The sequence below is a fragment of the Papio anubis genome, chromosome 12 (assembly GCF_008728515.1).
Source record: "Papio anubis isolate 15944 chromosome 12, Panubis1.0, whole genome shotgun sequence".
Lineage (NCBI taxonomy): Eukaryota > Metazoa > Chordata > Mammalia > Primates > Cercopithecidae > Papio > Papio anubis.
Genome location: NC_044987.1, coordinates 22,609,332 through 22,624,828, shown reverse-complemented (window position 1 = coordinate 22,624,828; position 15,497 = coordinate 22,609,332). Strand labels below are relative to the sequence as shown.

The 15,497-nt window shown below is 39.1% G+C and overlaps 1 protein-coding gene across 12 annotated transcripts in view; it reads right to left on the bottom strand.

Annotated features, from left to right (window-relative positions):
* The window catches only part of ALG9 (ALG9 alpha-1,2-mannosyltransferase), a 94,635-nt gene that overhangs the window by 44,244 nt on the left and 34,894 nt on the right, over window positions 1-15,497 (bottom strand). For 11 of the 12 annotated variants that reach the window (XM_009187250.4, XM_009187253.4, XM_021926526.2 and 8 more), the window contains 4 exons: window positions 13,314-13,468; window positions 10,911-11,040; window positions 10,132-10,279; window positions 8,841-8,970 (listed from right to left, as the gene is read on the bottom strand). In XM_009187250.4, coding sequence (XP_009185514.1) covers window positions 8,841-8,970; window positions 10,132-10,279; window positions 10,911-11,040; window positions 13,314-13,468 — 563 coding nt within the window. Of the gene's footprint in view, window positions 1-7,967; window positions 8,029-8,840; window positions 8,971-10,131; window positions 10,280-10,910; window positions 11,041-13,313; window positions 13,469-15,497 lie in introns of all 12 variants that reach the window. The other variant, XR_001895140.3, reaches the window with a different exon arrangement.

The window sequence follows — 15,497 nt, the reverse complement described above, 5'->3', positions numbered from 1 at the left end:
CAGCATCACACTCTTGGAGTAGGACACAGCGCAGAGTAAGCCTCTAACAGGACTCATCTCTTTCAGGACAGAAGCAGCATGTAGACTTTCATCTCTAGTCATGAGGGCCCCGGCTCAGGACACATGTCTCAAGGTAAACTGTGCTGCCATAAAATATTTCACAGGAAAATAGGTAATGGGATGTTGCGGGAAGTCAGGGACCCTGAATGGAGGGACCAGCTGAAGACATGGCAGAAGAACATAAATTGTGAAGATTTCATGGACATTTATTAGTTTCCCAAATTAATACTTTCATAATTTCTTTTTTTTTTTTTTTTGAGGCGGAGTCTCACTCTGTCGCCCAGGCTGGAGTGCAGTGGCCGGATCTCGGCTCACTGCAAGCTCCGCCTCCCGGATTTATGCCATTCTCCTGCCTCAGCCTCCCGAGTAGCTGGGACCACAGGCGCCCGCCACCTCGCCCGGCTAGTTTTTTGTATTTTTTAGTAGAGACGGGGTTTCACTGTGTTAGCCAGGATGGTCTCGATCTCCTGACCTCATGATCCGCCCGTCTTGGCCTCCCAAAGTGCTGGGATTACAGGCTTGAGCCACCGCGCCCAGCCACTTTCATAATTTCTTATACCTGTCTTTACTGTAATCTCTGAACATAAATTGTGAAAATTTCACGGACACTTATCACTTCCCCAATCAATACTCTTGTGATTTCCTATGCCTGTCTTTGCCTTAATCTCTTAATCCCATCATATTCATAAACTGAGGAGGAATGTCGCCTCAGAATCCTGTGATGATTGCATTAACTGCACAAATTGTTTAAACAATATGAAATCTGGGCACCTTGAAAAAAGAACAGGATAACCACAATGTTCAGGGAACAAGAAAGATAATCTTAAAGTCTGGCTGCCTGCGGGCCGGGTGAAACAGAGCCATATTTACCTTCTTTCAAAAGCAAATAGGAGAAATATCGCTGAATTCTTTTTCTCAGAAAGGAACATCCCTGAGAAAGAGAATGTGTTCCTAAGGGGAGGCCTCTGAAATGGCTGCTTAGGGAACATCTGTCTTATGGTTGTAGATAAGGGATGAAATAAGCCCCGGTCTCCCATAGCGCTCCCAGGCTTATTAGGACGAGGAAATTCCCACCTAATAAATTTTGGTCAGACTGGTTGTCTGCTCTCAAACCCTGTCACCTGATTAAATGTTATCAATGATAATGTGTGCCTGAAACTTCATTAGCAATTTTAATTTCTCCCCAGTCCTGTGATCTCACCCTGCCTCCATTTGCCTTGTGATATTTTATTACCTTGTGAAGCATGCGATCTCTGTGACCCACACCCTATTCGTACACTCCCTCCCCTTTGAAAATCACTAATAAAAACTTGCTGGTTTAGCAGCTTGGGGGGCATCACGGAACCTGCCGACATGTGATGTCTCCCCCAGACACCCAGCTTTAAAATTTCTCTCTTTTGTACTCTTTCCCTTTATTTCTCAGACCAGCCAACACTTAGGGAAGATAGAAAAGGACCCACGTTGAATATCGGGGGTGGGTTTCTCCCGATAATGGGATAAGCTAAAATATAAACACTCCAATTGGATTTCAGGTGTAGTTTCAGCAAATTGGAAAGGTGTCCAAAGAAATGTCAATGGTCTTAGAAATTCCCAGTCATTTAAAAGGAAAATACACTTCGCTTGATTCCAGAGAAGAATCACAGACTCTCCTAACTTCCAGTCAATGCTCTTGCCACTATCATGTGGCCAATCATCAATACCCTCCCATGATATTTCCTTTATTGAAATAAGGACATGGAAGCCTGGGAGAAAACATCTGAAAGGGAAAAATTTCAAGTATTTTTCTGTCTTTTCATTTCCTCTTTTAGATATGCTCCAGTTAAATTTTAAAAAGTAGTTGTCCTCCAGAGCCACAGACTGTCTTAGTTTTTTGTCTCCCATATAGCCTTGCTAAATACATATTTGTTGATTGAACCTTTAAACTCACAAGTAAAAATTTATTGCACTGTAAAAATCTAAACTCACAGGTAAAAATTTTTGTTCATTCAATCATTATAGATCACGGGCACATTAATTTCTAAATGCCAACATAATGGATACTAAAAAATTAATTTTAAAGAAGTATTTTGAACATTCTTCAATTAAATTCTTAGTAGATTCTAATCTAATTGCACTGTATATATTATAGCAGTTTGAATCTGCTTGCCTTGATACCCAAGACTGATAACAATTTGTGAGGAAACAAATAGGGCAAGTTATTTTTTCCTCCAACAAGGACTTCCAAAAAGGGCAGGAGAAAGGAAAAAATGAGAGAAAGGAAGAAAAAGAGAAGAAAGGAAAGAGTGTCAGAGGGAAATTCTGATCATTTTTATTCACTGTTAAACATGATATTTACTACTTAAAGTACCCGTCACATAAAAACTAGAAATGGAAAGTAATTTTTTAAAAAAGTAATGAGTTGGGCACAGTGGCTCACACCTGTAATCCCACCACTTTGGGAGGCCAAGGCAGGAGGATCACTTGAAGCCTGGAATTTGAAACCAGCCTGGGCAAGAGAGTGAGGCCCTCTCTCTACAAAAAAAATTTAAAAATTAGCTAGGGGTAGTGGCTAATTTAATTTTTTTTTTTTTTTTAAACAGAGTCTCGCTCTGTCACCCAGGCTGGAGTGCAGTGGCGCCATCTCAGCTCACTGCAACCTCCACCTCCCAGGTTCAAGCGATTCTCCTGCCTCAGCCTCCTAAGTAGCTGGGATTACAGGTGGATATCACCATGCCCAGCTAATTTTTGTATTTTTAGTAGAGACAGAGTTTCACCATGTTGGCCAAGCTGATCTTGAACTCCTGACCTCAGGTGATCCACCCACCTCCCAAAGTGCTGAGATTACAGGCGTGAGCCACCATGCCCAGCCAAATTCTTTGTAGAGACAGGGTCATTACAGCATCTGTAGTCCCAGCTACTCAGGAGGCTGAGGTGGGAAGATCAATTGAGCCCAGGAGTTTGTGGCTACAGTAAGCTATGATGATGACACTGCACTCCAGCCTGGGTGACAGAGTGAGACTCTGCCTCTAAAAAACAAAACAAAACAAACAGAAAGTAATGCTCAGCTACTTAATGTCTATTTGGCCTTGTAACATCAAAGAATGACTATCACACAAAAACAAGAAAGAGGCAGTATGAAATAATATTGAAGAATCCTGAAACCAAGACTTTTATCCTAGGACTAATCTTTATCAAGTTATAATCTCTCTAGATCTCAGTTCTTTCACCTATAAAATAAAAAGATCACAGACTATATTTTAAGTTCCTTTCTAATCTAAGATTCTTTTTACTGGTTAAATTGGAAAAGCAGGGATAAAGAAGAATGAAATAAAGAATGTTTTGACTGATATATAGTCAATTCTGTTCTAATACTAGTTTTGAAAATGCAAATTTTTTTCCAACACAAGGGATATATTAGGGAACACTTTGAGCATAATTTAATTTTTGCATTTGATTATGTCATTTAATTCACAGGAAACACTAGGTGAATGCAGACAAGTACACTCAGTGGAACCAATCAGCATAGGAATACACATAGTGCATACACACACAAATATATCCACCGGCTTTCTCAGTTCACTGTGTTATAAGCCACATCCACCCGTTCACCTTTGCTATTATAACTTTTGTTAAGATTTCATATAATCCTTTTACTACTACAAGCTGCAATCCTTCCAATGCCAGGCCACAAAGAAACTTCAAGTCTTCTGCAAAGTAAACTGCCACATTTATTGTAGTATTTATGCACTTTTAACCATGTAACAGATGTAAAATCATGCTACCATTTTTAATCTTTTTTTAATTTTTATTTTTTTCAGAGGCAGGGTCTTGCTATGTTGTCCAGGCTGGAGTGTAGTGGCATGATTGTAGCTCACTGTAGCCTCAAACTCCTGGGCTCAAGCAATCCTCCTACCTCAGCCTTTGAGTAGTTAGGACTACAGGCATGAGCCACCATACCTAGCTAATTTATTTATTTATTTTTGTAGAGATGGAATCACCCTATGTTGTCTCAAACTCCTGGCCTCAAGCTATCCTCCTGCCTCAGCCTCCCAAAGTACTAGAATTATAGGCATGAGCCATCATGCATGGCTAATTTTTAATATCTTTTTGTTTTTTTTTTTTCTGAGATGGAGTCTTGCACTGTTGCCCAGGCTAGAGTGCAGTGGCAAGATCTCGGCTCACTACAAGCTCCACCTCCTGGGTTCACGCCATTCTCTTGCCTCAGCCTCCTGAGTAGCTGGGACTACAGGTGCCTGCCACCACGCCCGGCTAATTTTTTGTACTTTTAGTAGAGATGGGGTTTCACTGTGTTAGCCAGGATGGTCTCGATCTCCTGACCTCGTGATCCACCCACCTCGGCCTCCCAAAGTGTTGGAATTACAGGCGTGAGCCATCGCGCCTGGCCTAATCTCTTTTTCAACTGACAAAGTTTTTTAAGTATCATGTCCCTAACTCCGTTTTCCCAACAAGCTTTGTGGTTTTTACTGCATAATAATTTTTTGTAATTTTATATCTTATTGTAGTAGAACTGACTATATTACTGCTTAGGAAAAAAATCAGTGACCAATCTATGTTTTCAAGGATAACAGATGGAGGACAGGCACGGTGGCTCATGCCTATAATCCCAGCTCTTTGAGAGGGCAAAACAATAGGATCGCTTGAGACCAGCCTGGACAACACAGCAAGACTTTGTTTCTAGAAAAAATAAAACTATTAACTGTGCATGGTGATGCATGCCTGTAGTCCTAGCTACTCAGAAGCTTCAAGTGGGAGGATCGCTTGAACCCAAGAATTTGAGGTTACAGTGAGCTATGATGGCACCACTGCACTCCAGCCTGGGTGACAGAACAAGATACAGTCTCTTAAAAAAGAAAGAAAACAGGAAAACTTCAGCAAGTCGGCTTAAGCATTAAAGTCAGAAAAAAGTCTTTTTCTGTAAGCTGTCTCCTGAAGAGCTGTTTTTTCCTCCAAGGTTTCATCCACTGACTAGGCAGCTCCTAAATCATATACCAGATTTGGAGCTGGAAGTGTACCATTTACCTTGAAATAGTGAACAAAAATTTGAATTTTTCAAGAACTAAAGAGGGGACACTGAATGTATCTTCCAAATTTAGACCTTGATTCTGGCAGAAAATCTTGGCAATCTTGGCATGTACCCCTGTAAATGCTTCCTGTTCAATAATGAGATAGTCAGTAGCTACTCAATACTGACCATGAAAAAATACGCAGCAAAAACATTATTTCTGCAATATAGTTATAATGGTACAGTACAAACCACAGAACCTTTACACTTATTCACTCCTAATTATTGATTAGCCCAGGGGTAAAGAAAATAGTGAAATAAAAAAAGTCATACATCTTTCCTCGTTTCCATGCAGAATAGAAACAGGACAGGCTGGAGGACTTAGCACAGAAGCCAAAGCCTGGCTAAAACCTGCCACTCAGAGCTAAAGGGCAGGTAAAAATAATGCTGCTATTTAGCATGCACAAGAAAGATAGAGAATGTCATTGTTTTGTCTTCTTGAATAAACCTGGACAAAAAACCAGGACTTATGCCAAAAGTAACAAACATAAGCATTGTACGACATGTCCTTCTATACATGGGGCAAAGTCATGGGCATTACAGTCATGATCCTGGCACTATTTCTTAAACAATTAAATGTAACACCCTTTAAAAAATAATTCTGACTTTTGTTTACATACAAATGCACATATCTATGCAAAGGGGAAAAAGTGAAAGGAAAGAAACACCAAAATGGCAACAGTAGTAATACCTGGGTAATGAGATGACAGATTGATTTTTTTCTTGTCTATAACTTTCATTATTTTACGATGAATATATATTACTTTTACTATCACAGGAAAACAAATATCTTTTTAAACAGTTAACTGAAAGAGGTAAATCCCTTATCATAGTTCATGTAGAATGAATAGTAAGCCAGAATGAGAGTCAAGTGGATGATGAAAAACAGAGTAGTAAGCCAGCAAACATCCCTGCTACTTCCAAAGGGTCAAAGGTGAGTAGACTGGATTTGGAGAACACCCCACCCCTGACCCCCATGAAGGAAAATCACTGAAACTAGAGCACAAAGGCAACTCTGCAGGAAATCTCATCTTCAGGAATGTGGATGGGTGCAATGACAGACACTATCTATGGATGTCCAACCTTTTGGCTTCCCCGGGCCACACTGGAAGAAGAATTGTCTCGGGCCACACATAAAATACACTATCACTAACAAAAGCTGATGAACTAACAAAAAAGGTCCATGCCTAATTTTCATGATTCTGTCACCACAGATAAGCAAAAAAATCCTCGCATTCAAAGGGCTGGACACAGCTGCCACCCGGCAGACATAAATCACTTGTTTGTCCCTGCTTTTATCAGCCAGCATTTTGGTGATTCCTATTGGCATTCTGAAAAATCATCACCTTTTGGGCAAAGCTCATATAGAGTCATTTAATCAAATTTAACACTGTCTGACAGCAGAGAATATGGAAATATGATATAACTAAGACAACCAGTGATAAAAGCATAAGAAACGTGCAAAAGGCCACTACAGATTTTCTAGCCAGCTTTCTCTCAACAACATTACCACAATGACAATGAATATTCATTACCCATTGAGAAAGCACATAAAAGTGAACTACTGGGTATATGACACTGTCCTAGACACTATGGTGAACACAAAAGCAACAAAGTGCAGTCATTCTCTTCATAGCATTCACACATTTGATGGGGAAAGATATGATATCAGAAATACTTAAATCAGACCAAGATAATTAAATGGCTAAATGAACTGCACACATAAATACTGAAGACACTTAAAGGAAGGTCTGCTCAATATGGACTTAAATAGTTCGCTTCAAAGAGGAAGATAATTTTGACAGTGTTAGAAGAGACACAAGGGTGGTTCAGGCACAGTTACCACTGTAAGCGAAGTCACTGGGGTGGAAAAGGCAATGATGAGTCTGGACACACTGGAATAAAATTACCAGGATGGGGAAAAATAAAAAGAAGGAAGGGGAGAGATTGGGTTTCTTTACCTCAAATCTGTCTAATATACCATTATGAGATTAAGAACACTTGTGCAAGCATAAGAACATTGCATTTCTGCTAAGAGAGATATAGTATCAAATATCACAATTCCAAAGTAGGTACCATTTTACAGATAGAAACTGAAATTAAACAGAGAAGCTAACTAATTTGCCCAAGGTTATCAAGTTTAGCAACAGAGATGAGATTTGAATACAGGCCTACTCAACTCTAAAGTCTATGCTCTTTTTTTTACTACTCCATTTTTACTACCTCTTCCTAAAGCAAAGCTCCGATAACATCACTGAATTCATACTGTCCCCCTATGACAGTGTATTTTCCCACCCTTTGACTGCCCAGCATCTCTAGTGATGCCCTGCACTCAGGAGACTCATATCTGCAGATAAAATTAAAATGACCCGTAACAGTCTGCCCTGCTCAAGGGTATTTCCATTGTAACAGGAATCAGAGCCTTAAATTAAAAGAATCAAGCTCCAATATAAACCATGTGGTAGAAATGCCTGTCTTACAAGGGAACAGCTCAAGGCTGTGTCTTTAAGATGTCCATTTTCATAGCTTCTAGTTAAAGCTCATACAGTAAGAATCTCACTCATAAACGCTGAGGGTCTCCATGGAACTCTAACCAGCTCCAATCTGGGCGACAAAAGACCAGATGTGGCTGCAGGTTTGCTTCAAAAGAGAATTGAACATCTCGCTATTTTACATTTTAAGCTTATGACATAAGAAAATGAAAATTAAATATAGCTGACCTTTAAACTGTCACATATTTCTTTAACGGACAGGTTGTCAAAAAATGTGCTTTCTAATCATTCTAGACAATGATCTTACACTGTCTTTGTGACCCGAGAGAGGCATTATGTTTATTACTTCTTACCTTTTCCATTATCAAAGATTTCACAGGCATCAAATGTCAAAAGTGTCATCTTTCAAAGGAACTGAAATAAAATTCGCATGGGATCTCAGAATGTGTAAAGACAAGTAGGGAGAAGATCATGGTCCTGACAGAGGTTGCTCCCTGGCACTCACCATGGAAACAGTCTTCACTGTTCATTTGTTAAAATTGGCATATACTAATAGCTAGGTCAAAGGTCCACCTGATAACTTGAAAGTTCCCCATGGAGGATTTTAATAGGCCAAGGAATTATATGAGTTTTGGAATAATGGTTCAAATTTCTACCACAGGAAAACTTCCAGCCTACCCAAAAGCTTCGAAATTAAATTATTCAGAAAATAAAGAGGTTACATTTTACACAGAAAATGAAGAGGTTAATTTGAAAATAAAAGTGATACTGTTTACTCTTTTTCAACAAAAGCTGGTATACCCCTCACCCTAAAAGTATCAGTTTTTTCTAAGACAGGGTCTCACTCTGTTGCCCAGGCTGGAGTGCAGTAGTGGAATCATGGCCCACTGCAGCCTTGAACTCCTGGGCTCAAGTGATCCTCCTGCCTCAGCCTTCTGAATGGCTGGGGTTACAGGCGCAAGCCACCACACCTGGCTTATTTTTTAATTTTTTGTAGAGATACAGTCTTGCTGTGTTGCCCAGGCTGGTCTCAAACTTCTGAACTCAAGCAATTATCCCACCTCTGTCTCCCAAAGTGCTGGGATTACAGGTGTGAGCCACAGCACCCGGCCTTAAAAATTGCTTTCTAAGAAATTCTCATTTTATCAATGCTCTAATATACATGCCAATAGACTTTTAGGCATAGAATTCTTTTCAGAGATGCAAGAAGAGAATGTAGCCCTTACATATCTGGATGGCTCTTCTAGATTCTGGTCATTCATGTCAGTAGGAACAATCCGGGTAGCCAGTGGTCCTTCTGCAAAAGGTTTTGGTAACTGACCTCTGAACTCTGATGGAATGAACTGAAGCTGCCAACTGTCAGAAACACAAGGAAAATAAGAAAAACACAGGGGGATAATATTGCTAAATGTACTTGAAACAAGCAAGCCAGAAAAAATCATGTGAAAAACATTTATCTTGAAGAAAAAATATTTCTGCTAAAACCTCAACCAGGGAGCATAGAGGCAGAGGTCACAAGTCAGTCCAAAATCATTGAGAAATTTACAATTAGCTGTCTCTTGACCCATTTCACCAACTGTTAGCAGTGAAATTCAGAACCAAATGGTCGTATCATCAAAAAACCAGAGAAGTGCCAATGTTTATTGTCAATTACCATGTGGACAGAGAGACTTATCAAATAAAGCAAATTATCAGGTGTAGAGAAAAAGAATGAAATATGGCACTGAGAACACACTATGGGAGAAATACTTTGTTCCAGAGTAACCCTCAAACATATCTCTATCTATAAAACTATTTCAAATGTAAAAGGCAAAGGCCACAGTCAACACTTAAAAAACAAGTTTTAATTTAATAATTAATGACTGACACAGGGTCTTTATGAAGCATAAGAAACTACTACCCAGTAAAGCTAAGCTAAAGAAGCCAGTTCTCAAATGGAGCAACATGACTCAACCAGATTTCCCTTTAACCTACACAGGACTCTTCTCTGGCCAAACGAAGCAACCTGCAAAGAACTTTAGGGCCTACGCTCTCAGAACCACAGAAAGCATAAAGAAAACTGGTATAGATATTTTAACCACAGCCTTCCCCAGTGTCCATATAATGGTGGAGAACTTTCACTGTTGTTGGATCAAAAATGTCTTCTCTCTTCTAGCTGGAGTTTCTAGACCGCTTTTAGAAGTGGATTAACATGAGGTAATTATAGAAATGTAAATATGAATCCCCAGGAAGAGCCACTGGCAAAAGCCTAGGACCCAGGGCATTTTCAGAAGTTCCCAGACACCTGCAGTTATGGGCAGTAAAGAATGGCTACCTAGACTCAGCCCTCAGTCTAATGAGCCCAATGAACACAGGAGGCAGGTACACAGTACACAGGCCTCACAGCTCTCTAAGGTGGCAAATAATTCAATAACTCTCTGTGAAAATTCCAAAAGAAAACAAAAATTCAAAGACACTGACATAGAACTACTCTATTTACTCCTTCATTAAAACCCTGGGAATTAAAGGACAACTTACTTATCAGGAAGAAGGAAGCTGCTGGGAAATCGATACCACTCTTTTCCTACACAGACATTCACAGGTCTGCCTTCTGGGACAGTGTGGATGGTTGGATCTGTAGCAATTCGGTAAAATTCTGGATACAAATCAAGGGGCCCGTGATATCCTGGAAGGGAGAACAGTTAGTGAGAGCCAGAGATGAGTAAGATGAGATTCTGACTTTAATTATACTGCACATTAATGTCACACTCTAAGCCACATGAAATTTAAAAGGCAGGAAGGGCCACAGCTATTCCAGCACGAAGCCTGCTCTACATGTATAAAACGTCTCTCTAGCTGGGAACCTGGTTACAGCAGAGGCCCTATTCTGCCAAAAATAATTGGCTTTCTTGCCCCTTTCTTTGTTCTTTCTCCTTTTTAACTTCATTTTCCTTGAGCATATTTTAATATTTTAATATTATGGATCCAAACAATGATTATAAGAAAGAATATAATCAGAAGTTAGCCCAAATTTGCATTTTAAGTTTAAGGCTTCCTTAATTTACCAGCATTCATTAAAAGAAAAAAAAATAGACCAAAAAATGTACAGTTAATCACACTAAAAGGAATTCTCAATCTTCTCTTCAATCCTAAGATGTAGAAGTCACATCCCACTCATTAATATTAAGTCTACAGGTTCTCTTTTTAGAAATGGCTTCTTAGTGTAAGCCAAATGTGTATTATATAATCATGAATCAAGTAAAACCTAAGGGGAAGCGACTCGTCAGTGTAGGTTAAGATATTCTTAGAAGGTCTACCTCTGAACAGTGCCACAGAGCGAGAAAACGACAAAAGCCCAAACAGGAAGACAGTTCCTAATGCCAGCCAATTCGACGTCACAGTATAGTGCTCCAGGCGGTATCGTTGAAACACAAAGTGGTAACATTTCTGGAAGTACAGAAAACTGGCTGATAAAGGAAAATATAACTTGTAGAATAGACATAATTACAAGACATCACAGTAACATCAAAAGCAAAGCCAAAAAAGAGGTTCTATTAGGGATCTGAGCATTTGCAAACAGTGAGGTACCTACTCCAAACTCTAAGATAAAAGCCAGCTCCTCGGCCGGGCGCGGTGGCTCAAGCCTGTAATCCCAGCACTTTGGGAGGCCGAGACGGGCGGATCACGAGGTCAGGAGATCGAGACCATCCTGGCGAACACGGTGAAACCCCGTCTCTACTAAAAAATACAAAAAACTAGCCGGGCGAGGTGGCGGGCGCCTGTGGTCCCAGCTACTCGGGAGGCTGAGGCAGGAGAATGGCGTAAGCCCGGGAGGCGGAGCTTGCAGTGAGCCGAGATCGCGCCACTGCACTCCAGCCTGGGCGACAGAGCGAGACTCCGTCTCAAAAAAAAAAAAAAAAAAAGCCAGCTCCTCTAAGACTACCTGCAGTCTTGGCCAGGCAGAGGGCTTGCCAACAATAAAATCTCACTAGCTGCATAGAAAAATTACTTGAATATTTTTCTAGCATTTGTAGTCCTAATAAGTTATTTTTTAAGTATTTAAGCAATGGTTTTTTGGTAGTTTTGACATATAAAGTATTTCAATTTGTTTTTGATACAATGAGTACTAATCTTTACTATCAAAGTTTTTATAAAAGCTTTTAGTATCAAAAAAAAGGTCTCATGACCAAATAAGAAAAAAGCATTCCCCTTACAGAACACTAGGCACATGCTCTTAATTATATGCTAAACGACTCTGCAAACTAGATGAATATAATATAAACATGCATGCATGAATTCTGCTGTCTTTGAGTTCCTTCTACTCAGACTTCTTCCCTTCCTTCCTTCCCTTCTAGACAGAAACTACTTTCAGAAAGCAATTTTCCAATAGATAACAAATGGCATAAATCTGTTTGAACCCTTTTCATATGTTTTGGAATCTATCCTGAGGAATCAATCCAAATATCTAAATGAAGATATTTATCCTAGCAGTATTTATAATACTGAATAAATGAGCAACTTAAATTCTACCATGAATTGTATCCAATAATTATATTATACAAAATCAAGTCAATATATTACATATTACATAATAATGTCATATATTATATCTGACTCAGAATATTCTACAGCTACTAAAATGATAAACACAGAGAATGTTATAATATTAAATTAGAAGGGCTATAAAGTTACATGTATACTTATCACAACTATAACAAACCTTGGTATATGATATACAAAAATACTGGGAGGAGTTTTTGTTAGGTTAATGGGACTAATTTTTCTTTTACCACTTCCTAAATTATCTGCAATAAAGTTCAATTACTTTTATAATTAAAATTATTTTTCAAAACTATCAACTAATATTGATGAACCTTGAAAACATTATGTTAAGAGAAGCCAGTCACAAAAGACCACATATCATATGTTTCCATGTATAGGAAATGTTCAAAATAGGCAAATCTGTAGGAATAGAAAGTAGAGTAATGGTTATTTAGGGTTGGGGAGATATGGGAAAGGGAATGGTGGAACAAAAGCTAAAGGGTACAGGCTTTTTGATCTAAAACTGACTGTGGTGACAGTTGCACACATCTGTGAATAGACTAAAAACCACTGAATCATACCCTTTAAATAGGTAAACTATATGGTTTGTGAATTATATCTCAAAAAACCTGTTAAGAAAAAAACCTATCATCCTAATTATTTTTTTTCTGCCAACTGCAAATGGTAGCAGAGGGCAATACAGGGTTCTGAGGGTACTGAAGCCGTAAGTACAGAGTTGTTCAAACAGAGTTAAGATGAGCTCTGCCAGAGAATTGACCTGGGCAGGTTTTCAACCAGGATTACAAAGTGCCCCATACTGTGAACTGCCTGCTGTGATCCCAAACTCTTGAGCAAGTTTTGTTATGATCTAGCAGTTCAAAGAGCAGACGTTCCATTACCTCTGCCACAGAATGGAATTCTGCAATTGGATTCCTGTTGGTAACAGAGGCAAAGTAACACACAAATTAACACTGCAAACATGTAATCAGCAAATATGAGTATGGTAAACAGCTAAGCAATCAATATAAGAAGCTTTGATAATATGATCTATATCAGGTTTAATGTTATGGATAAAATATCTTAGGTGGAAGCATTCTGTAATCTGCACTTAAGTTTTGTGAGCAATTATTTAATAAGTAAAAAAGAATGAGGCAGATATACTTCTCCCTGAAACTTACCTGAAGTGCAGAGAGAGCCACGGCACCACAGAGACATATAAGTGGATATACAGGGAAAAGAAATCTCTCCTCTTTGTGGGGCTGGATGAAGAAAATTATAAACCAAATATACATTGGAGCCAAAGTAAGCCAATATGGGTGGCCTAAATTCTGAACTGCAAGACACAGAAAAATATTCATCTTTCATTATATTAGAACAAAATGACGTATTTAGTTTCAGTGTTATCTTGATCTCATATTTGGGAGTATGCCCTAGGACACTCCACAAAATGTTTCTAATCTTGTATTCACACTTTCTCCAACGCAATAAAGGCATCAAAAGGAGAGAGGAATATACTCCTTAGCTCTCCCAAGAGATCTAAACTCTAACAACAAGCACAATACTAGATTTGGTTAGGACACAAATGAATGTAAAGTTAATGGCTAATAGAACTTAATAAATTCCACGTTAGATGAAGAAAAAAAAAGCCGTCTCCTTTAACGAGTCTTGCCACTAAGACGAAAGGTTCCTGAGTTTAACCAAAAACATAACATAAATTCATTTCTTGGGTTTTAATTCTGATGTTGTGTTTAATACATGAATCCTCTTATCTATACACCAATCAGTCTGTTCAAATAGCCATGGATCAAAGGAAAAAAAAAATTGTTGGATTCTCAAACTCATTACTGGTTTTCATCAAGCCACAAATGACAGAGTTTGCTTCAAAGCAAACATAAAAATGCTCTTAAAGGAAGTTCAGTGATTGTTTTCTCTCCATTTTTTGCAATACGCATCCACTCCAGATCCCCAAATTGGAACAAAAATGTACTTAAAGCATGTGAAAGAATTAAAGGAATGTAATGAACACGAAAACCCAAGAACCTGCTGGAAAGTTCCCGTGGTTAGGTACATGAGCAATGAGTGATAAGCCTGCAACCCACAGTGAAGGCATCTCCTACTTAGTTTACATGAGCGATAATGAGCAATGCAAACGCAGGCAAATGGTAGATAGACAGCGCCACCTGGTGTCCACCATGTTAACGGTAAGCTACAAGATCAGGACTATCATCAAGACCCTCTTTAGCTATGCCTAATTTAGCATTCCTAGGCTATCAGTATCACCGCAGAAATTCTTTAGGAATGATAAAAATTCTTGAACTACAATAACAAGATTTTTTTTCAACTTTTTCTCTAAGCTATTATGGGATTTTAGATTAATTAGATTATTTAGATATTTAGGATATATACCTTTCTAGGTAGTATATTTTAAGGCGGAGGGTTTTGTTTGTTTGTTTTTTGAGATGGAGTCTCTCTCTCTGTCGCCCAGGCTGGAGTGCAGTGGCACGATCTTGGCTCACTGCAACCTCCACCTCGCAGGTTCAGATTCTCCTGCCTCAGCCTCCTTAGTAACTGGGATTACAGGCATACATCAACACACCAGGCTAACTGCTATATTTTTAGTAGAGATGGGGTTTCACACAGCACCAGTTCACCGTGCTGGTCTTGAACTCCTGACCTCAGGTGATCCACCTGCCTCAGCCTCTCAAAGTGCTGGGATTACAGGTGTGAGCCACCGTGCCTGGTCTAAGGTGGGGTTTTTTAATTAGAATAAAATAAATCCATTTATTGTCCACAAGTAAATGGTCCTTTTCTCTTCTGTACCTTAAAGGCTAACGAGTAATCTTTTTTTTTAATAAGGCAAAAAATTTTGAAATGTCCTCCATAAAATATACAAAATCACAACCACAGCTAGATATGATGAAATCATGGGTAATTTATTTCCTGCTTCTTTATAATTTTCTATGGTTTGGGGGACTTTTTTTTCTCTTCAGACAGGGTCTCGCTCTGTCACCCAGGCTGGAGTGTAGTGGCGCAACCATGGCTCACTGTAGCCTTGACCTCCTAGGCTTAAGCAATCCTCCCATCTCAGCCTCCCAAATAGCTGGGACTACAGGTGTGCACCATCATGCCCGGTCAATTTTTTAATTTTTTTGTAGTGACAGGGTCTTGCTCTCTCACCCAGGCTGGTCTTGAATTCCTGGGTTCAAGCAATCCTTCCACCTCATCCTCCCAAACTACTGGGATTATAGGCATGAGCCACCGTGCCTGGTCTTTTTTCTCTTAAAAAGGTATTGGTTCTATTGTAAATATCCCATTAAAATATAAAGAAAAAACCAGAAAATGTTTGTTTTCTTACTAGGTAG